The 23,123-nt window shown below is 38.6% G+C and overlaps 2 protein-coding genes across 2 annotated transcripts; both read right to left on the bottom strand.

Annotated features, from left to right (window-relative positions):
- Positions 1-1,909: 1,909 nt before the first annotated feature.
- nuak1a (NUAK family, SNF1-like kinase, 1a) lies at positions 1,910-14,557 on the bottom strand. Its single transcript, XM_079624511.1, has 7 exons — positions 13,972-14,557; positions 9,969-10,089; positions 8,342-8,493; positions 6,966-7,031; positions 6,773-6,892; positions 5,299-5,431; positions 1,910-5,193 (listed from the first exon to the last, which is right to left on the bottom strand). The coding sequence occupies exons 1-7, from the start codon at positions 14,203-14,205 to the stop codon at positions 4,160-4,162; spliced, it is 1,860 nt and encodes a 619-aa protein (XP_079480637.1). The 5' UTR covers positions 14,206-14,557; the 3' UTR covers positions 1,910-4,159.
- Positions 14,558-18,324: 3,767 nt separating this feature from the next.
- prl2 (prolactin 2) lies at positions 18,325-22,081 on the bottom strand. The gene is made up of 5 exons (XM_079623778.1): positions 21,960-22,081; positions 21,582-21,760; positions 20,815-20,922; positions 20,272-20,451; positions 18,325-19,159 (listed from the first exon to the last, which is right to left on the bottom strand). Exons 1-5 carry the CDS (start codon positions 21,979-21,981, stop codon positions 18,968-18,970), a joined length of 681 nt encoding a protein of 226 aa, XP_079479904.1. The 5' UTR covers positions 21,982-22,081; the 3' UTR covers positions 18,325-18,967.
- Between the last annotated feature and the right edge of the window lie 1,042 nt (positions 22,082-23,123).

Genomic DNA, 23,123 nt, shown 5'->3' with positions numbered 1-23,123 from the left:
TTTCACAAAAAGGCAAGAAAAGTGCAAGGAGTGCATCTCTGCTGCTCTTGGCCTTTGTGTTGTATGATTCGGTGCTGTCAGTAGCCGTGGTTTCCATGCGGTCAGGATTCAAAATGAGGCTTTTGACATCAGCTGTCCGACTGGAAGCGCTCTCACCTTTTTTTTGTCTGTTCATTCTCCCTTTCCCCCACCATCCCTTTCCTTTTTTTCCCCCTCTCGGTGTCTTTGTAGTGGTTGCTGCTCAAAAGGCCAGACATTCCTAAGAGACAAGTAGCCTAGACTTCCAGAGCAGCTCATGCATTAATGCAAACTGTGGGCAAACGCTGAGCTAAAATTAGTTGAGATTTATGGGATGTGTGTTTGTATGTAGAGGAGGTGCCGACACAGAAGACTTTTTCACAGATTCTTGCACAAACCCGCAAACATAAACACACACACACACACACCTACTTAGTCACAGACGGGAGGCATTAGGTCGTAAATGATGAGTTTCACACCATGCAACAGGGCGAGTGTCCACTAAAACAATCACACATACACACAAACTGTTCCCTGACTGTTGTTGATTATTTTTCCAGCCATATGAAGAGACAGGTTTTTTTTTTTTTTTTTTTTTGCAAAGCCTGGCCCATGCTAACACAGTCTTGTGCTTGCTTTTCCACACTAAATCCATCTTAACCTTTTTGGTTTGTGTAGTGAGTGACTTTTCCAGTTTAAACTTTTACAGCAGTTTCATCAAACAATGCATATTTTCTTATGTCTTATACAGTAGTATTTATACTGCAGTGTTTTCCCTCTTGGTCCTTTGTGGCTTTATGTTTTGGTGTGCTCTTTCTGTTCACTGGTTCTCTGATCTTCATGTTGGATTTATTGGTATGTTTATTCTGTTAATAAAACTCACTGCGTGTGGATCCATGCTCTCTCTCGTTTTTGAGTTCACCCAGCATTGCAGATCAAAAGTGACAAGAAATACTTTTATATTACTGAAAATGTCTCTTTTTAACTGTTGGTTAAAAAAATATATATATTTCCTTAAAATATTAAGCAGCCAACTGTTTTCAACAATGATAATAATAATATTAATAAAATGTTTTAAAGCACCAAATCAGCATATTAGAATGATTTCTGAAGGATCATGTGATGCAAGAATTGAAAATCTTGAAAATTCAGCTTTGCCATCACTGGAATAAATTACATTTTAAAATATATTAAATTGTAATAATATTTCACAATATTGCGTTTTTTCCTGCCTTTTATATATATATATATATATATATATATATATATATATATATATATATATATATATATATAAAAACGAATCCTTGGTGAGCATAAAAGATTTATTCAAAAAAATCTTTCCCCAAATTTTTTTTACGACAATGGATAGATTTATAATAAAAAAAAGTGCATACAAGTCTGTTGTAGTGCATAGTAAACGTTGGCGTTAGTTATTCATGCAAAATGATTTTGCAAAAATGAATGCATGTATGTGAGGGATTCTGTTTTGGAAAAGGTCACGTGAGAAGTAAATACATTACTTTGAGAAATGTGTGCTTGTGTTGCACTGTGATCATGCGGGCTGAGGAACAAACAACAAGAAATGTATGTGGCCGGACACAACAAGGTCAGGTCAGCACACCAGTCTCAACAATGAGTAGTGTATATATACACAGTTTTTTATTTTATTTTTTTATGACACTGATCCTGGAACAGCTGGTTGGTTGGGTGAGAGGCTCTAAACTTTTATGAGTACTTTGTGTTCTACATTTAATGGAGTGAGTGGAGACACACACACACACACACACACACACACACACACACACACACACACACACACACACACACACACACACACACACACACACACACACACACACACACACACACACACACACACGTGGTATTTAGATCGAGACATTTATTAAAAGAAGTGACTGTTTTGCACTGATCACAAACAGCACAGTACGGCTTAATACACCACCTAACTGTGCGCATAACAAACCATACAGACAATCTTCTTTTTCATGGATGCCTATTTAAAATCTTTAAAAAACAATGTTACAAATTATTTAAACTGAGAATAACTTTAACATTTTTAGAACAATCTTATGTCAATGAAGGCACAAATCAAGACAATCGTAAGTCAAAGTTGAAAAAAAAGGTACAGAATAACAAATAGCCATGACAATGTACAGTATATAATACAAGACGCATTAAATAACACAATTTAAATAATGTAGTATATCCAGTCAAGTTTTCTAAATGGCCTATAACAGATATCCTATAGGATAAAATTATTTTTCCAGTTAATTTTATTTATGTAAATGGTTACACTGTACTTCATATAAAACAGCCACATTGATGCTTAGGTTGAAAGAAATGCCTTGTATATCTTAACACAGATTTTAATATTAAGCACATAGTTTAAAGCTGTTGTTCATACTTAACCTACAGTAAAAATGCCTCATGAAACCAATATTTTGAAATTAAGCCTGTGTGAGCAAGTGTAGAAATGAAACTACCAATAACAAACAGAAAATACAGGGAAAACGGCATGGTATATCTTCAGTTTATCTTGGCATGCCACTGAATGTTGAAGAAAAAAACACATGCACAATATACTACTTCCTGAAGATTTTACAGTTCGAAAAGCGACCTTTTGATTCCCATTTTTTAAAAGAAACCTTTTCATTCTTAATCTTTGTTTTCATAATCTACTGCCTTCATAATATGTCTTTTAACACTCCACCTCATGAAAAGAACAGTTTGACATCTCTTTTCCTGTCTTAAATGGCATGTGTTGTTGAAATGCAGGTCATTTCTGGACCACAACTACACCATAGGTCAAAACTTGTCCTTCCACACTTCCATGCTACAGGGAGCTCATATAATTGCCCGTGTGTGTGTGTGTGTGTGTGTGTGTGTGTGCACGCTTGTAACAGAGAATGAGAATGTATGGTATCATAACACTGATACAACCTTTGCCCTTTGCCCTTTCATGTGCTTTGTGTTCCACTAGTTGCTCTCTAATTGATCTCAGAGATATATGTCAACATTTGCAATGCTCGGTCTCTGTCACAATAAGTTCAAATTGAGCTCTGGGATCATGATTTCCTCTGTGTGTGTGTTTGGTACCCTCTATTACTTCTCTTACAAAAAAGTAAGTACCATGGTAAAGTGATCAAATTATAATATCATGGTACTTTGATATGGCCTAGTAATGAAATTATCATTATACTCAAATGTATATATTTTTTTTGTATTTATTTAGTTATTTTTTGGTTATTGTTCGTAGTATTATAGGTCTGCCAAAATTAACTGGTTTTTTTTTTTTTTTTCAAGAATACCATGGTAGTACCATGGTCAATGTAAACAAAAAACAAAAAAACATGGTAGTACCGTAGTACCTTTTTGTTGTAAATGTTGTCAAACCAGTGTTCTTATTTCAGTTGCACTTCATTTTACAGTACGTGTACTTGGTGTACTAAGAAAGTACTAATATAAGGTAACTACATGGGTTAAGGTTAGGTTTAAGGGTAGGTTCAAGGTTAGTACCTAAATATTACCCAGTTATTTACTATAATAAGTAGTACATAGTATGTACATGGGAAAAAGGACTGTAAAATATAGTGCTACTATTATTTCTGTATATTAAACTTAAATCCTTCCAAATTCTTAGTCTTAGCTTCTCATGTCTTAGCATTACTGATGGACTGTTGTGCATTTACTTGACTGAAATCGCTGGTATACAATGATAATTTATTATACAGATTTTCAAATGGCCTTTATCAAACACTTTTCATAATTCATAACCTGCATCGATGAAAAATCGCCCAAGGACTATGAAATGGCCTTGGCATTTTCAAAACATGAATGACGGATAAATAACTTAAATAACACGGTCCCAGCTCTCATGTACATTACATGCTGCAGAACAGCCGCTTTAAAGTGCTTCCGTTGTTCCCCCTCAACTGTCGAGAGTTTAAAGCGAGAATATCATGAGAAATGCTCATCAACACGAGTTGGTGAATGGAGATTTGAAATGTCCCGCTTCTCGACCTGTAAACGTTTACTTAGTAGCACTGTGAAGAGAAGGACAAGCTGGGAATCATTCACTCTTCCAGTCTCTCCGTATATTCAGCCTTTTTGTCCAAGTCTAGCTCAGCTGGCTGCTGATGTCCAGGGCTTTCTGGTACACCTGGGTAACATCATCCAGATCGGCCAGCAAGGAGAAGCTGCCGTTGTCTCCAGGGGAGCCGGGAGGGCTGCGGGCACCCTTTCCGCTGGGAAGGGGCGCAACGGTCTGAAGGCCCCTGTATCCAGCCATCTGCAGCAAGTCTTCGGCAGACATTGAGCCCCGGATGTTGGGTTTGGGAGAGGCGGGAGGCCAGTCCAAGCCCATGCTGGAGAGACCCGTCTCCTCGTACACAATGCTAGAGGGTCTGCTTTGGCTCCGTGAGAGGGTTGAGTCAGCCGGGACCTCCCCATGGACTCCCACAGCACTGTGTGTGGAATATTTCCCATTACGCTTCAGTATTCCTTTCCTCCCGACAGACCGTTTGGTGGGTGAGCTGTTGGGAGGCTGCACAGTAGCGCCCCCTAACAGTTCGGAGGACTCGCTGCGCTCTGGTGAGGAGTAATAGCCGGACTCGCGCTGCTGATTGTTTTTCAGAATGCCTTTCTTAGGTAACATGGACACCATTTTGGCTGGCGAGCCACCCAGAGTGTCCTCTCGCTCCGGACTCGAACCGGACTCAACGTCTAGGTAGCAAATGGACCGCCTGAGCTCTAGTTCACACAGACTCTGAGATCGTTGGTCTCCACTGGTCGCCCGAGTTTTCAGAATGCTCTTCGGTCTCTTGAGGCCCGGCTTCTCCTCCGCTACACCCCACATTCCAATATTGTTCTCCTTCATGGACTTTCTCAAACGCCGGGCTGGAGTCAAGGCTGTATTAGTGACATTAGTGTTACCAGGCTCTGGGCGCTGGGGTTTTCCAGGACGGACCTCTGTGCGGTTCTGCCAGTCAATGAAGCGGGCAAGCATGGGGGAGCTGTTTTCCCTTTGTGTTTGGCAGTCGCAAACACTGGTCTTCCAGCCCCAGTTCACCCACCAGTGATTTGCAATGTCCTCAATTGTAGCCCTGCGCTCTGGATTAACCATCAACATCCAGCGGATCAAACCTCGAGCATCTGAATGAGACGGAGAGATTTTAAGTAGTCGGTCAGGAAACTTTGGGTTCAGTTGGGAGATTTGGGTTCAGACAACTTTGAAATGTCTGTAGAGAAGACACATACCTGATGACTGCGGCGGTTCCCTGTACTCTCCATTGCTGATCTGGCGAATGAGTCTTTGGTGGTCTCCTCCGTCGAAAGGCATTGTTCCGTAAACAAGAGTGTAGAGTAATACGCCCAGCGCCCAACTGTCAACCTGTCAAAACAACACCACATTGGTAAATTGGTCCACTGGGAGATACAGTTTTGGAAAATGGTTTATGGAACATTTTCAATTAAAGTTACATTACATTTGTTATTTCTATTTTTGTCTATAGACTAAATATATTTTTTATCATGTCATGTAATTTTACTATAAATATAAAAATACTATTTTAGTTTGAATTGTGCAACGTGACACAAAACAAACTAATATATAATAATAATAATAATGTAACTTCTCTTTCTAGTCATATTTTTGTCAACATTGTCCAACTGTTAAATGAACCTCATGACACTTAAAAAAAGAATAGATATATTTAATGGCTTCACAAACTGGTTGACCCGTTGTACTACTTGAACACATGCCAGTGAAGACTCGTCGTCATTTAGCAAAAGATTAAAAGGTTCTGGAATTTTATTTTCCTGTCTGGGCCATAAAGTTAACTCCACCTATATTTATGAACATTTAATCAAGCTGTCACTGTACACCTAAAATGTATGAGAACAATAGGTAATCTCACATATATCTTTGCAGTAACTGCCATCATAATTCCAGCTCGTTATTTAATCGTTTCTCGTGCCTGACCTCGTCTGATCCCTTCTGCACCTCTGCTGATTAGCCAGGGGTGCAGGCCAGGAATGAGGAGGTATCGAGGGAAACAATGGCTGATTACAGTGCAGGAAGCGTCCACTCCCCTAACTCCAGACCTATCTGACCCTGAGTAGATGTGAGGAGCTCTGTGATTGTTGGCCCTGGTCCACTGATCTCTGACCAGCGAGAAGAATGCTGCCTTTCCCATGGTCTGGAGTTATGTAAGGATGATTGAGGGACCAGGGGGATCACTGTATGATTGAATGCCCAGAGGCTTTTAGAGTTGTGCATGTGTCATCATCATACAATAAAACCGGAAATAGTTCGGGAATTGTGATATATTCCTGTGTTCCAGACAGGCTTAGTGTTTGGCTATTAAATATTAGGAATCGTGAGAGGGGTGTAAAATGCTTGATATCCTGAAAATAGCTTTGAGATTAGTTGTCATTCTTTTTGGCAGTCTTTGTTTCTCATTGGATTATAGAGGATGTTTGGTACGCTGACTGACTTGGCGTGTGGAATGATTCCTGTGTGGGGAGTGACTAAGTTTGGAGTGTGTCGGGATTTGGAATGAGGGGTGGGGGTGGTTTCAAACACTTTCTCTTTCTCTTTGTTATCTGTGTTTTGTTCTCTCTTATCTTTTCAGACAGGAAGTATGTAGATTGTGTTTCCTAGCCTACATTTTTTAAAGGTGAAATGGCACTACAGAGTTGCATAACTGGAGAAATTTAGTTCATAATGTACCTCTGGACCTTTATACGGTCGTCCGTTCACAATCTCAGGGGAGGCATACAGCGGGCTGCCGCAGAACGTTTGAAGAAGCTTGTCCTTGTGGTAAAGGTTGGACAAACCAAAATCTGCAATCTGGAAGGCAAGACAGAATCAGAACAGGCCAATATTGTGAGTAATAAATCACTGGAAGAAAATTATAACATACCTTGATGTTACCGTTGTCGTCTAGGAGAATGTTTTCCAGCTTGAGATCTCGGTGCACTACTCCGCTCTGTAAGACATCATCAAAATAATTGATTTTCGATCAATGTTTTGTCTATTTGATGACAATACAACAGGTTTATGGACCTAATTTGTGACATTTCCCTTTATCCGGTATCACAACCCGAATGGCAAATAGCCTGATCGTGGAATCACCTCCCCCATTTTCGTGACGACCTCCTGGCTCTCCCTGATCAGAAGGGCTGAGCTGGAATCCCCCAGCTGAGTTGATGACATCATCAGCCCAGCTGTAAAGGAACAAAGGCCAAACCCACTCTAAATTCCCCCAGGACGCTTCACTTTCCAGCTGACACGGCCCTGGGTACCGGCTAACCCTTTGTGCTGATCTAGAAACAGCATTTTCTGCTTTAATCCTACCTTTAAACTCTGTAAAACTAGAAACATTTGCTCTAAAATGTGAAATGAAAGACAAAACAATGAAGAAATATGGGCTGGATCAGTGTGAAAGGTCAATTTGAACGATCAAGCATTGGAAAGTGGGAAAATATGAGATGAGGAGGGGCTTGGCACCAGGACAGAAGAGCACAGCTGCTCTCTGGCTCCACAACCTTTCATATCGAGACATTCTTGGAAGTTGAGTTTATCCCTCGCATATCATGACAAGTCCTCCTTCATAGAGTAAATCATTTTATTTACTCTATAGAGAGCTCATGTGTGAATCATGTCGATTGCATGTGAACATTGCACAGATGTTAGTTGTTTAGTTTGAGAGGCTTCATTTAAGGTACGAGACGCTGTGCTATAGGAAGTGTAGTTGTGGCACTGCATGTACTTAGTTAGCGGTTAAAGGCACGACATGCAGTAGAGCCTATTTACAAAATCGTTGTTGGAAAAAACAACAACACTTAAAACCAGCTTAAGCTAGTTTGCTGCTCTTAGCTAGTTAAATCTGGTCTCAAAAAAATGGTTCAATACAATCCTAAAACTATAATTTTGCATCTAATTAGCATCCAGGGCCGAAACTTGATGTTTTATAATTTCAGGCTGTAATTTCAGACATAATACAGAAACACTTCATCAATGTCATCATTGAAAAATGATATGTGCACTTTAGTTTTCTCTCTGCTAACATATCTTAGACTGAGATTATTAGTAAGGGTGTACAAATCTAAATTTATCTAAACATTTAAAGGGTTGAAATACATGAGAAGTGTCTATCATTTACTCTCCCCTCATGTCATTCCAAAACTGTATCGCTATTTTAATTTTTAATCATTTTATTTTATGGAAGAAAGAACGTCATACAGTGCGTCACTGTAAATGTACTAATGTAAATGTGTGTGTGGGTTCTGTCCTCACCTTGTGGCAGTAATGGACAGCAGAGACGATCTGTCTGAAGAAGTGTCTCGTCTCCCTTTCGCCGAGCTTTCGGCGCTCGCTGATGTATTCGTACAGCTCGCCCTTACTGGCATATTCCATCACGATCACGATCTTATCCTTATTCTCGAAAACTGAGAATAGACATAGAAGCAAAACACAACAGCACTTTATTAGATTAAATAACATCAATGCATTATGCATGTTAAAGGGACGGCGCATGGACATGAAAACAGCATATTTCCATTAAGTCCGACTCACTAACTAAAGCTCTCTATCATTGACATTGACTGTTTGGCTCAAGTTTTCGTTGGGCCGCTGCCAGTACTGTATGTAGGAGTCAAAATCGCCAGCGAGTCTGGCTTTAGTCAGGGTCATGGCGATTAGGAGCTGTCTTTGCAAGCGGGACCACAACTGTTAACAGGTGTTAAGTGCAGACAGGAAGTCAGATTTGGTGTGCGTGAGCTGGGATGGTGGCGTAAACATTCCCGTTCCAAGAAAAGGTGCGTGTTTTGCACAACATGGTATTCTAAGTAGCAGCTCTTCGATGTAATAGCTATCATTTAAGCCTTGAGAACCTAATGGAAAAAATGGGACCTCAGCAAATCTTTGTTTTTATTTTGCAGGGGAGTGAAGCTGTTCCTCCATTGAGATCCTCTTCCACCTTCTGCTGATCCAGCGAGAGAATCTCCATAGTGACCTTTCATTGTTTAGTGCCCAGAGGCTGGTCGTCACAGTGATGGTCAGTGGACCGAATAGACGACGAAGAATCCTGCTGATCAAGTGGGCTTCCTTTAGCTCTCTTGGTGCCACTTTCAACAACAAACAACATGGGTATGTGGATACCTTTTTGACTGTCTAGGTCAGGATTAACCGAGGTTGTTCGAATAACCTCTACGAAAACAAGTTAAGTTCACGTTCAAGACACTGAACTCAATCCCAGGCCGGCGCTGAGTAATTACCTCTCTCAGCTAATCCGTATTAGACACAGAAGACTGAGCGTGCTCCGTTTTGGCACCGGCTCTCAGACCGATCCAGGGTCAGTAATAATGACCCCTGGCTGAGAGCGTGGCATGAGTCCACAGCCGTGGCGTCTCCCTCTGTCAGCGTGGAGATAAAGCAGCTTTGTCGAGTCTTTGTTCTGAGTATCCCGCTCAAGGCGTGCTGCGCTCGGGGCCTGATTTGATGGGTTTTTTGATTTATGTTCTAAAAGGAACAGCAACATGCGTGGGACATTTTTAAACATGCTGATTGCTGCAGGACTGTAAGGGCCTCAATGCATCCGCTTCATCTCCATTAGAGCGTCTACACCCCCAACAATGTTGTTGCCTGATCAACACCCTTGGGCTTGGCAGGGTGCGGTCAGATCGCATAAATAAAACATGAGGGTAACGGATCTAGAGATGATTGGCAGTTGAGAAAAACCGCACGTTTCGCTGCAAAGGGTGTGGAGTTAACACCCGCCGAGAGTCAAAGTGAAGGGATTTTAAGACTTTTGATCCATTCAGACAACTTGGACCCCAAACTGTGCTCTGTTTTCTGAATACATATGAGGTATGTTGTCTCAGTCAGATCTGAGTGTGTTAAGAGTATGAAAGACTAGGCCTACCTTCGTATATAGAGATGATGTGCGGATGGCGGAGAGAAGACATGATTTCGATCTCTCTGCGGATGTGCACCATGTCTTGTTCATCTTTAATCTTCTCCTTACGGATGGATTTTATCGCCACCTGAGAACCAACACACATTATTAAAATCAACTATATGAATACTATTTGTAGCAAGCTTACATTTAGTTCAAAGTAATTTGAATGATTCTTTTGATTGGAGTAAACATAAAATATTGATAGATTCCTGGTATAGTACGTCAGCTTCTCAGCTTTATTGACCAGTATTGATGAAGACATGGGTCAATGATTTTTGTGTTGCGGTGACATCCTGGCCCGGGGGTCATAGATCATAGAAACAGAAGAGCCTACTCCCTTTTATGATTCACAGGGAAAGTATTTCCTAGTCTGAACATATTAACTGAACAAACCAGTCTACTAGTAGTAGTAGTAGTAGTAGTTTTTTTATTTACCCTGCAGAGCAATTGTTTATGGGTGGGTTTGAACATGGAAATTTTTCACAATGAACAAATAGACTAGGCTGCCTTTACTTGGTCAAAAATACAGTGAAACCGTTATGGTGTGAAATATTGTTATAGTTTAAAATTACAGGTTTTTAAAAATATAAATGATTCCTGGCAAGGCAAAGCTGAATGTTCAGTCTTCAATGTCGCACGATCCTTCAGAAATCAATCTGAATCTAATATGCTGATATGATGCTCAATAAATGTTTCTTATTTATTATCCAAAAAGTTGTGCTGCTTAAGATTTATGTGGACGCTGTAATATATATATATATATTTTTTTAGATTTCAATAATAAGGGCCCAAGAACAGCATGTATTTGAAATAGAAATCTTTTGTAACATTATAAATGTCTTAACTGTCACTTTTAATCAATTTAATTCATCCTTGCTAAATAAAATATGAATTTCATTCTGGAAAAAAACAACTTTTGAACAGCGGTTCAAGAAAAGATACATACTGTAAATCATATAAATTCCTTAGAAAGCATTGCACACTCCTGTTTCAGTACTATTTTTCTTTGCAAGTACTACAGAGATGTTGAGATTACGGGTCTAGATCTGCTGTGAGCAGCTCTAACCTTGAGCAAAAAAATGGGTTTCTGTGAAGGTGAATGGCTTTTTCGGGAGAAGGCGCACCACGGGAGTTATTTTTAAATGTCCCATTTAGAAGCTCCCAAACAGGCTCTATCGCAGAGATGTGTCTGCACTCAAAAGCCTGCTTTCAAAGAACCTCTTTTTTTATTGAATTAGAAAATAATTGTGTGTGTGTGTGTTGTGTGTGTGTGTGTGTGTGTGTGTGTGTGTGTGTGTGTGTGTGTGTGTGTGTGTGTGTGTGTGTGCTTGAGGATGCTGAGACGAGTTCTGCCTTACTAAAGTCTGAGTGGTCATGAGGAGGGATTAAAGTTGCAGGAAGTTTGCAGCGTGTTCCTCCACTGACTCATAAAACACTCAGGAGGGGAAGTGCTGCTGACAGAGCTGACTTCCTGTCCACCCAGTGTTGTTCACGGCACCGATAAACTGCCACCCCAAGCCTTTTAGGGACAAAATGAACACGCCTGAGCAGGGTGTGCATGCAATGTATTGTTTTCTTGTCTAATGATATCAGCAATGCATCCATTGCATGTTACCTTTATCAGTGACTTATGTAACACTCATACTTGGATATGTCTGGTTTCAGTCTGGTGTTTGTCACTAGAACGGTGAATGGTTTTAAAGAGACTGTAAGATAGAGCCAGAAATAGTGTGCGTGTGTGTGTGTACCCAATATGCGTTAGGAGCCACTTTAGGACATTATAATGTGATGTAATGTCTTCTCCTCTCAAACTTTTAACAATTACAGTGAAAGCATAAACTCATTAATATTGCATGGCAGCAGATGGGTGTGCAGGTGATTCTTTGACCGTGCTGAAGGGAAGCGCACATGGTTGAGTGGTATTGTTTCCCTGCCTGTGGCTACAGATCATTAGGCCAACCTGTGTTTGATGCCTATGCCAGCTGGCTGTAGTCTTCGCTCTTCTCTAACCCCTGGCTATAACTGAAGCCTTCTCATTGTCTCTCAGACATAGACCAGGCCATTGTCGAAGCCTCACACAACAGCTGTGTTGTTTTACCTGTCCGCCGTTTAAGGGGGTAAGGGAGCACCTTTACTCACCGGAGCACTCGCGCGGAGCAATGCGTCATAGAGAATTGAACACAATGAATGAGCAAAAAAAGAAAGCCCGTCGTCACATTTGTTGTTTCTTTCCACCTTCCGCTTCCATCTTTCTACCTCTCCAAACATACGATGTCAGTTTCCTTTCAATAAAAACGGCCTATTTTTAGAATGTGTGTATAAGCATTTAAATCGGCCAGAAATTTGAAGTACACCTCATGCCATAGCCTAACCGATTTTTTAAGGGTTGATAAGGATTCACTATGATACATTTTTTCAGAATTCTTTGAATAGTAGGTAAAAATGAATAAAAATTTATCCTATAATTTCTTTAGAAAGCATTGGCATACTCCTATTTCACTATTTTTACTAAGTTATAAAGAGAGATGTTTATATAATATTATACTAGGTCTATACTATACTAGGCCTATTATATTATATAATATTATATTAATATTATATTATATTAAACTTGTATTAAACATGTGCTAATAATACACTACTATAAATAAGCAGATGCAACGGGTAAGAATACTTATTTAGGTTTAATTTAGCCTATAAAAACTTCCTTTCGCTGTAGCGTGAGTCATACATTCTTAAGATTCAACAATCAGTCCATTCAGACAATGAGTGTGGACTGCGACTTCAGAATTTGTCAGCTCTGCTAAATGTGTTTGAGTTTATGCTACTTTATTACCTTCCTTGCAGTCTACAATGTCTACCTGTCTTTTTTTCGCCCTGAACACTCATTTAAACAACAAAGTTAACAAAGCAAATCACTGAAGCTCGCTCATGTTTTGGCAGAGAAAGCTTTTTTAAATGCATATGCTGGAACATGATTTGCTGCTGGCAGAATCATCAGCACACAAACACTTGAGTTTATCTGCACCCTTCAGATTTAGCATTGGCCATCGACACAGAAAACACAACCCGCTGTGTTGGTCTCCACAGAACCACACCATCTAATGTGTCCGTCAGGCGGCGTTAATTCTGCGGAAGCGCTCCTAAGTGGTTGCTTTATTAGGTTACCATGTCCCGGACGTGACTCTGAGAACATCCTCTGCACAAGCAGCTGTTGACATCAGGCCACATTTCTCTCGCCCACAGATCTGACCAATAGGTCCATATCTGCCCTACTCAAGATGCAGATCTGTCTCAGGATTAATGTGCTGACCTAGTTCCACAGCAGAAGTGGTTTATCCTAGTTTTTCCAACTTATCTCGCTCTACAGATGTTAGGCTATGCATTTCTTAGCGAAGTCCAGAGTGATACGTAAAGGAGCTTAGGTTACTTGCGACATAAACATACCTCTCGTGCTTTGAAACCTTTGACCTGCTCAACTCCTGTGACCTAAATGATCTGACCCCAGTTACTGAGGGACGGAAGACAGCACTTGGCCGGTGAAATTGTGCATGTAATGATGGCCATTAGAGGCGAATTAACTTTCACCAACAATTCAAAGGAATGTTTAATTAAGTCCACTGATATAGAATGAAACCCACACAATTTCTCCCACAAGAAAAAAAAGAATAGATATTTTTAATATATCCGGTGACCTTTTCTTGTCTCTTGCTTCTCCATGATGGGGAAAAAACACCATAAGGATCCCAGAAAAGACTTCAACATTCAGAAGTCACCAAGACCAAATGACCTGGTTCACAGAACTTCTGCATTTTATAGCTCTAGCTTATTCTTGACTTAATGTCTGTTTATCTCTAATAATTGTAATAGAAACATCTGAAACATAGTTGATACCCTTTTGAGAACTGCACTGGGTTTCTTGAGCTATAATTTTTTCAGTCTTTTATATGCATGATTGTCAACTCACCACTCGTCCAGTGTGCCTCTCTATGGCTTTTTTCACTTTTCCATATGTACCTCTCCCGAGGGTCTCGAGCAGCTCGTAGCGGTGCTTCAGGTTGTGTTTGTGGTGATGTTTCTTCACGCTGGACCCTCTCCGTAAACCGAGAGAAGCTGGCATCTCTCCTCCCGGATAGTCCACCGGTAGAAGCTCACTTTCATTCGCTCCGTTACTCCCTAACTGGGACGATTCCGTCTCCATGGTTGCCTCAGCGACGTGTCCAGATGCTCGATAAATCTTAAGGTCGTGGCTGAGACGCTGTAGAAAGTCGCAAATATCCCGGACTCAGTGTCCAGTCGTTATTTAAGCTGCTGAATGGGGTCGGGGATTTTTTTTGGGGGGGGTGGGGTCGTCTAAGGAGAGTGACCCGTCATCCGTCAGGTGAAGTGTTCAGAGCTCTCGGGTTGGGATGCGCTCGTCTCGTCTCTGTCAGCGTCAGCTCAAATATGCGCGAGCGGACTCCATGCTTTCCCGTCCATCCCACTACCGGCGCGTGTTTCTCCTCCCCTACTTTTCCCTTTTCTCCAGAGTGAAGACTACAGGAATAAAGAATGCAGTCTGGATGAAGCCGGAGGCGGAGTTATGATAGCAGGTCTCTCTCTCTCTCTCTCTCTCTCTCTCTCTCTCTCTCTCTCTCTCTCTCTCTCTCTCTCTCTCTCTCTCTCTCTCTCCTAATGGAATAATGGCGTAATGGAGAACACTTAACTGTATTTTGTTAGGTTTGGTCAGTGCTTTCCTTTCATCACTTTCTCTCTCACTTATTATTCAATTTAATGTGCTTTATTGGCACGACGAAAGCATGTCCAGTCGCATATAGGCTATGCCTGTGTTCTCAAAAATATGACAGAAGACGAAGATATGACTAAACTGAGCTAATAAGCATAATTTCTGTGTCAGAAACGCTTTATTGGCACTATTATGGCCTTTCTATTGAAGAATCTCTGGTTTGCATTTCCTTGAAATCCACTAGACATGGCATCATATCATGAATGTCTGGTTGTACTTCCCCTGTAGTCAAGTGTTTGTTTTTGTTTGTGTTTGTGTTCCTAAACTTTGGTCATGCTCACAGGACAGTAAGTTGTAGCAAAACATGGCTCAGCAGCGCCCTCTAGCAATACCACTATATTTGTGCAGCTGTCATAAAGCCTACTGGGATCATTGGCAAGTACTGCCATCATATGGAGGACATAAAGTAGCACTAAAATATTCTTTATTCAGAAATTGTTTCTTAAGTATACGTATTGTGCACAGTGCTGGGTGTAGTAACTGATTACATGTATTCTGGATTACTTAACCATATTCCAAAAATTAAGTACTTTCAATTAGATTATATTAAGTTTTAAAATACTTGACTACAGTTCAATTTTTATTGATTATATGATAACATGTTATTCTGACAATGGCTTCCAGGTTTGTGGAATTTTACACACTGACCTGCCACTATAGTCTTGTGCTTATGCCTGAAAACTGAGACCCACCCACCTTTTGATCAAAGGACAAAAATCCTTATTTTTTTTACTTTTTAAGAAGTGTTTTCGCAACATTTCAACATTGTAAATCTAATCAGTGACAAACACATTCATTATTGAATTATCACTTAGTGAGTCATTTAATCACGTATTACTGTCTTTGGAAGGCTTTTGTCTTTCAAACTATTGTGCAAATTCATGTAATTTCATATTTACATGCAATGCTGGGATTTCCCAACTTTTTTGTCCGCTGAACCTCTTTGATCTCATATATTTACTTGAAGTACCACCTGAGATATTAAGTTACTGTAATAAGTTGTCAATAATAAAATTAAGTCAATAGTAATAATAAATAATACAATTTCACGGTTCTCTGATGTCAGTTAATATTGTCACATGACATGCAGCTAAACAAATCAAATATTTCATCCTTTTTAAGTAAGTGTTTTATTTTGATTGTTTTATTTTTAAAATTCTGGGAAACCCTGGCGTAATGTAATATTGAATGCACTTCATGTTGTTGGTAACAAAGAATGGAATATATTTTCTTTCTCTTTGTATTTTTATACCAATATGGTACAATTTTATCCTATTCAATGTGATAAACAATTTAGGTCAAAAGTAATTAAAAAAAAAAGATTATATTCCCTTAAATGTGTAATGGATTACGTTATTTACAGTACTACATTTTTGTCATGTAATTTGTAACTATCTACCCTGTTCTGATTGTCCATTGGATGCTAAACTTATGCGTAGAATATTTGAGTTTGTTTAATTGATATTGAGATATGTATTGATGATACTGTATATCTGTACTCTGCCCTATTATTTAAAAACAGTAAGTGAAACAGATTTTTTGTTTTTTATTTCAAACAGTTGTATCATACATTTGTTATCATATGACCTTACTATATTTGTGTCATGACCTCATCCATCTGCAACCAAATCATAGCAAGTAGCACATTGTGTCTGTGACAACTATTGGCCATCTAGAAAACAAGCATTTGATATGTCCTGATGTTTGCTGATGTATGAATGATGTAAGAATGATGCATGTATTACTGTACCATTTTAAATCTAAGAATAGAAAAAAAAATTCAGATCAGCAAATCTGTCTGTCTGATATCGTGTGTGTGTGTGTGTGTGTGTGTGTGATGCTGATGTAGGCCTGTGCGTGTGCATTGCGCAAAGCTCACCCGTTTCCGGATGACGGGGTGCTCAGGTCTCGCCTGTCTCTGTAACTCAGTGACTCAGGGGTCTGTGGGTCAAAGGGCAAAGCACAGTTTCCTTTTAAGGGTTAGGCCACTTCCTACAATTATGACGCTGGTATTGGACTTCATTTTGAAATGATAAAATATTTAACATTCAGCTTTATTTTGAAAACATAATTAGAACAATTGGCTAATAATAAAATACTTTGTTGCCCTCCTAAAACTGTCTATTATGAAATTGTGAGACCCAATGTTAAGCTGCTTTCTTATTGTAAACTAATTCCACTGTGTGCTGTAATGTGTCTTTACTATAATATTGAAATGTTTGTGGTCAGTAAGATTATTTTTGTTTGTTTTGGATCAAATGATAACTTTTATTCAGCTAGGATGCATTAAATTACATTTTAAACCAGTTATTAAATTTTTTAAAATTGTAACTATATATTTTACAATATAAATGTAGCTTGTGTATGTGTGTGTGTGCTTTAAATAAAGGAGGGAGCGAAATGATATCATGTAAAATACAGTGATGAAACACTGGAGGCAAACTACTAATCTTGGCTGATAGAAAAGAAATATAAAGTAGTCTCCAGAGTGTCGTAATGTACAGTACATGTCATGCCACTGGCACAAGAGAGTCACAGTACATTCAGCAACCTTGATTATTCATTTCCTGTTCACCACAAGGTTTGAATCATGCAGATATGAATAATGTCATATGAGCTAATGACCCCAAAGTCTTCTAACGGTAAAATCAGGACCTTTCTGTATGCCCTATGTGGCGACCATACCCCAATCAATTACATATATATTTCACTTCTATACTCACAACAGCAAGTCTTGTATACTTGCCTCATTGCTGTTGGCTATCTGACTCTCAGGTTGATTCTGGTGGGTAACATAAGATGAGCATCAGCCATCTAATCTGATTTTAGGAGCTGTCCATCAAAATATAGCCCAGAATGCCAGAGGACAATGATCCGCTAGACTAGAGTAAAGCATTTAGCCTACCAAGAAAAAAAAAAAAAAAAACTCTAAACTATCAAGCCGTCTACAATTCAGACCTGGAGGGTCTTTTTCAGGCCTGATATTTATCCTTAATGCACTTATTGTTTATTATACTAAGCAGAATTGTTGAAATGCGGATTTATATCTTCTTTGAGCCCCCTAGTGACAAACCAAAGGTTGACAATTCTCTGAAAATCTGTGCATACGTGTACTACTGTTTGCACAGAATGCCCATCACTTGTGACCTTTGTCAGAATGAGGAACAGTATGAATGAAGGACATACTTTTGCAAGAAAGATATTTGTAAGATATCTGTATAACGTATCGATCTAAGCACATCGACTACCTTAAAACGTACAACGTGGACTAAAAGGAAGTCTTTTTTTCTTGTGGTATTTAATGTGTTCCTAGATGAAACTATTGTGCTGTTTCAAAGCTTGTTCCTCCTCGAACATGACAGCGCACCTGGCTCTGTGACATGTTCTGGTAAAATGGTAAAGTTCAGGCGGAAGCTCCGGCCCCAGGCTGATACTGAACTATTTCTAATTGGAGGTCTTTCTGTCCTACTGTATGAAGAGTACCTTGTCATTATATGCAGAGGGCAAGTTAGAGACACACACACAACTTCCATCCAGATTAGTCAAGGCCAGATTTAATTAAATTAAATGTTTATTCACCCCAAAGCACGTGTAGTTTTGCCCTACCCAAATGAGTCATGAGTGAAATGTTTGCTCAGCACACTCTCCATGCTTATATTGTCACGTGTGTGTGTGTGTGTGTGTGTGTGTGTGTGTGTTCAGTGTTGTGTTGTGGGACATGTGCTTGGAACACCATTTAATGATGTTTAATTCATATTCTTTAATAAATACAGTAAACATTCCGTCTCTGCTGAACAATCTACAGTTTTATTTTAATGTTGTGTTGTCAGTTCATTCAGCGAAAGTTGATCGATCAATTGTGAAAACAAAAAAGAAAGATTAAAATGAGTGTAACTGATGTGGAAATATAAATAGAAAGCATACAAAAATGTTTTAAAGAATGAATTGACTTTAGAGATCATTTCCAGTTAGAGGCGAAACAGAATTTGCCCCCTCTCTTGCTGCATATGCTATTTATGTTTTGATAATTATAGCAGTGAATTGGTTTGGAGTACGAGCAAAGCAATTATGATCAAATAAACTCTTAATTGATGGTACAGAGTCAAACATGCTTGATAAGTGGGGACCAGCATGTGTAGTCCATTAGTGCAGGTCAAAGGCCCATGTTTTTTTCTTCCTAACAATCATGCTCAGGTACGATTCTGCACTTAAGGAGCTTTAGATAGTTCTGGACTTTGTTAGAATCACGACGAAAGCAGTACAGGAGCTCGTAGTCACTCATGGCCTCTCCGCTGTCAGATAGAGGTAGCATGGCTTCTGGTTCCGACAGACCTGTCACAGAGTTTCCAAGCATTCCCAGTACCCTCATCTGACAGAGGACGAGAGAGAAACAATGAATGAATCACTGTGCTGCAGGCATTTTGCACAAATCAGAAAAGTTCAACCACAGGAGGTCAAACTGAATATTTTTATTTATTTATTTATTTATTTATTTTATCTATCTATCTATCTATCTATCTATCTATCTATCTATCTATCTATCTATCTATCTATCTATCTATCTATCTATCTATCTATCTATCTATCTATCTATCTATCTATCTATCTATCTATCTATCTATCTATCTAATCATTGTTATTATGATATGATTTTATTTTTATTATTTCCATTTTTGCAACCCTTTTTCCAAATATTTAGGGATGTTTGATTTAATGTGTCTTTTTACATACATATAAAAACATTTAATAGTATATATATAGGCCAAATGTTGGTTTAGTTATTGATTAAAATATGCATTTCCCATGAATTAAAGAAAACGTTCAAATGTATATGTTATTATTTTTCCTTGAAATAACTTGAGTAAGGTTAAATGGTTAAGCTTGACAAATAGAGTAAACACTTTGTTAAAATGAAGAAAATGAAATGATTCCAAATTCTCCATGTCACAATTTTAAGGAATGTATTATTATTATTATTTTGTAATTAGAAAAAAATTTGTTAGATAAATAAAAATGAATAATTTAAAACAGTTTTTACTGTCATGGATGAGATGATAATTATAATACTAAAATTAAAATATATATATATTGTTTTAACAGATTGTGTCAAAATGATTACATTGATTTATCATTTTAATAGTTAGATAGAGTACATTTTAAAAAAGTCAGGTGTGACAAGCCTAAATTACATTTTTACGTGTGGATATAGATATAAAAAAATGTATGAGATACATTTTTCATTAGTATTCATAACATTATGTTCAAGTTGATCTAACATATCGAATGCTGTAGTTTTCACAACAGAAATCATCTCTAATGTGTATAGTAACACTCACAATCACACAGATGTCACACACCTATCATTTCTGCGTATTTCTGATAAATGACGCAGACACACTCTGGCCTCTGTAATATACTCCTCTCCTGAACCTTCTTAACCGCGCACTTCCGTTTCTTATTTCCTGCTTTGATGTGATTTACCTTTTCAGTGACTTTCTCCACCCCTTTCCTCAGCTCGTGGGCCATGTCCCCCATCTCCAGGGCTTTGTTACTGCTGAAGCTGTTGAAGTCCTGCTGGTGAGCCATGCTCTGGTGCAGCTGGAACAGGGGGTCCCTCCAGGCCGACAGCAATTTAAGAATCACCTCGGTTAACTCTTCACGCTGAGACACAACATTTAAACCGTTTAACGATTTACAGGTACGCATTAAGTTATTTCACATTTCTACAGCTGAAACCTACATCAACTAATGAGGCTTAAGAGTTTGAGGAGATGGTTGCTGGGCTACTTCATTTAGCAGTTGTGGCTTTAAGTACATTAATTGATGGGACAGTCCTCTTGGGACGGGCTGCGGTTAAGTGCTTTGCTCAAGGGCACAGAGGTGATAAGACAGCAGTGGGATCAGAGAACTCAGTTCATTAATGATAAGCAATGGCAGCAGAATCACAGATGCTCGATGTGAGCTGAACGTGCAATCTGAATGTTGTTGTTTTTTAGGAAGGGTTTGTTGGGATGTTATACTCACAGCTAGTTTCTGTGCATTTTCTTTGCCATTAGGAGTCAGTATGTTGGAGGTGTGACATTTGCGATATATCTTTCCGATGTGATTTTTGCTGGGCAGGAAATACTGTTCCTTTAAACAAAAAGAAAAAGATGAACATGGATCAGATTAGTAGATTAAAGATTAGAATAACATCATTATTCATCAGATCAGTCAACTTTTGAATTGCATACAATTACTATAGGTTTTATATTTAAATAATTGACATGTCATTTAAAAGCTATTGTGCAGTTTCTCATCATGTACAATACAATATCGGAGATCTGAATATCTTATGCACTTTTTAAATCTAAAAATGTCTTATTATTTAAATTCATACTTAATACTATTAGCAAAGTAAAGTTCATTTTGCTGTTAAGCTGTTATACATATTATCATTCACTTTTAAATATTTTAATTTTAATTCATACTTGATTTGAGCAAAAAAGATAATTGATTTTAGCACTTTTCATGTGTACTTGATCTTACAAATTGTTATTTTTCCCCCCTTTGAGATAACATTATTTACTTTAGATTCTGGTAATAATCATCCATATTTGCAAAGCATATACCGTGGAAATATGATCATGCTTATTTTGATATATATGATCAGAAATGTTCATTAAGCTAACGCACTTGCATTACAAAATGTAGAAATAAAACTTAACTTAAGCATCTGCACAACATTTTACAACCTCATTGTTACAATGACAGTTGCATTAGAACAATCAGAAGTAGAAGAAGAGACTCACAAACTCTGAGTGCAGATCGTTGGAGAGGCTGTGCATTCTGGCAGAGTGCTGGATGACCCTGTCGAAGAGATCTGCCAGGGACGGGACGTGGCATCCTGATGGCCCATGTGCGCAGATGGGTGCAGAGCCGACACGGCCATGAGGATCCAGGCACAGAAGTGCCACAAGTAGCACAGCCACTGCCGGCAGAGGCACACCCACAGGGAGAAAGAGAAATAGAGACAGAGAGCAGAGAAGCAGAGGGTTAGAGCAAATATAAGTTCCACCCGAGAAATACAGTACGTCCACAGATGGAGAAAAATATTTGATTTCTAACTGTGGGCTTCAAAAGCTAGCCAGTCTCCTTGAATCAGAGTCTCTGTCACTTCATGGAAATACCTTGCTTCAGGCTCCTAGACATTCTGAGAGGAGAGGAGAGGTTGTGGAACAGCAAGGGGTCGGACTGCTATTTAAAGTGTCCAGAGTTTAGGTGCTGAGGGACGAATCTGCCCATTAAAGAGAAGGAAGGAACGAAGGGGGCGGGCATGAAAAGTATGCGTGCGTGATGATGGCGTGATTGTCATAGTCCATTGTGTCCGTTCCTTCAATCAGATGGTGACTAATGCCCCCCCCCCCCCCCCCCCCCAGTCCCTGCAGGCTGCCTGCTTCGATTTTGCGTTCTTACCTCTTTAACCCTCTCTCTTTCCTGTCATCTGCCCCATCAGAGTAACCTGGGTGATTGGCGCTCTTGCCTTCTGACATCCTACATGACCCAAAACGCCAGTGAGTCGTGCACTTTAAATAGTCATTGTAGAGAATAAATAGTTTACAGAGCTGGACTGAGTTGACTTTAGAGTTTTTAATTAATTCAGCCTTGTGTTCAGTGATGCATTTAAATAATAATTCCAAAGACTGGAAAATGTCATGGATTACAATAAATAGATATCATAAATAAAAATAAGTAATGTATGTTATATGTCTTGTATTTTACAATTAAATTAAGTGGTTCCAATTTTTTTTTTTTTATATAATATGATATAATATCTTGGTAGTCCATCGATGTCGATGATGACGATACTTTGCACAGCTCATCTATTGTGTTAAAAAGTTATATTCATACACATTATATTATATTATATTATATTATATTATAATATTATATTATATTATATTATATTATATTATATTAATTATATTATATATTAATTATATTATATTATATTATCAGTTCGATTCAATTAGTTTTAGTTCCATTCCATTCTATTCTATTCTATTCTATTCTATTCTATTCTATTCTATTCTATTCTATTCTATTCTATTCTATTCTATTCTATTCTATACTATTCTATTCTATTCTATTCTATTCTATTCTATTCTATTCTATGCATTCCATTCTAATTAATGTGGGAGAATGCAAATAAAAATCAATGTATCTATAAAATGGGTACAACATTCACAAATTATTATTATTAATCATTTTTATTATTGTTATTATTGGTCTTTTCAGTGTTTTGAGGTGCTGGAAAATGGACTATGTATATGCTGATAGGAAGGAAACGTACT

The sequence above is a fragment of the Phoxinus phoxinus genome, assembly GCF_949152265.1.
Source record: "Phoxinus phoxinus genome assembly, chromosome: 9".
Taxonomy (NCBI): domain Eukaryota; kingdom Metazoa; phylum Chordata; class Actinopteri; order Cypriniformes; family Leuciscidae; genus Phoxinus; species Phoxinus phoxinus.
The sequence above is the reverse complement of the archived record's forward strand: the minus strand, read 5'-3'. Positions and strand labels throughout refer to the sequence as shown.

Coding starts and splice junctions, on each gene's coding strand:
- prl2 (XM_079623778.1), bottom strand. CDS start 21,981: ATGTCTAGGAGCCTGAAGCAAG. Junction 21,761..21,959: donor GTCTAGGAGCCTGAAGCAAG/GTATTTCCATGA, acceptor CTCTGCCGGCAG/TGGCTGTGCTACTTGTGGCA. Junction 20,452..20,814: donor AAAATGCACAGAAACTAGCT/GTGAGTATAACA, acceptor GTTGTGTCTCAG/CGTGAAGAGTTAACCGAGGT.
- nuak1a (XM_079624511.1), bottom strand. CDS start 14,205: ATGGAGACGGAATCGTCCCAGTTAGGGAGTAACGGAGCGAATGAAAGT. Junction 10,090..13,971: donor AGAGGCACACTGGACGAGTG/GTGAGTTGACAA, acceptor GTTGGTTCTCAG/GTGGCGATAAAATCCATCCG. Junction 5,194..5,298: donor GGAACCGCCGCAGTCATCAG/GTATGTGTCTTC, acceptor CGTCTCATTCAG/ATGCTCGAGGTTTGATCCGC.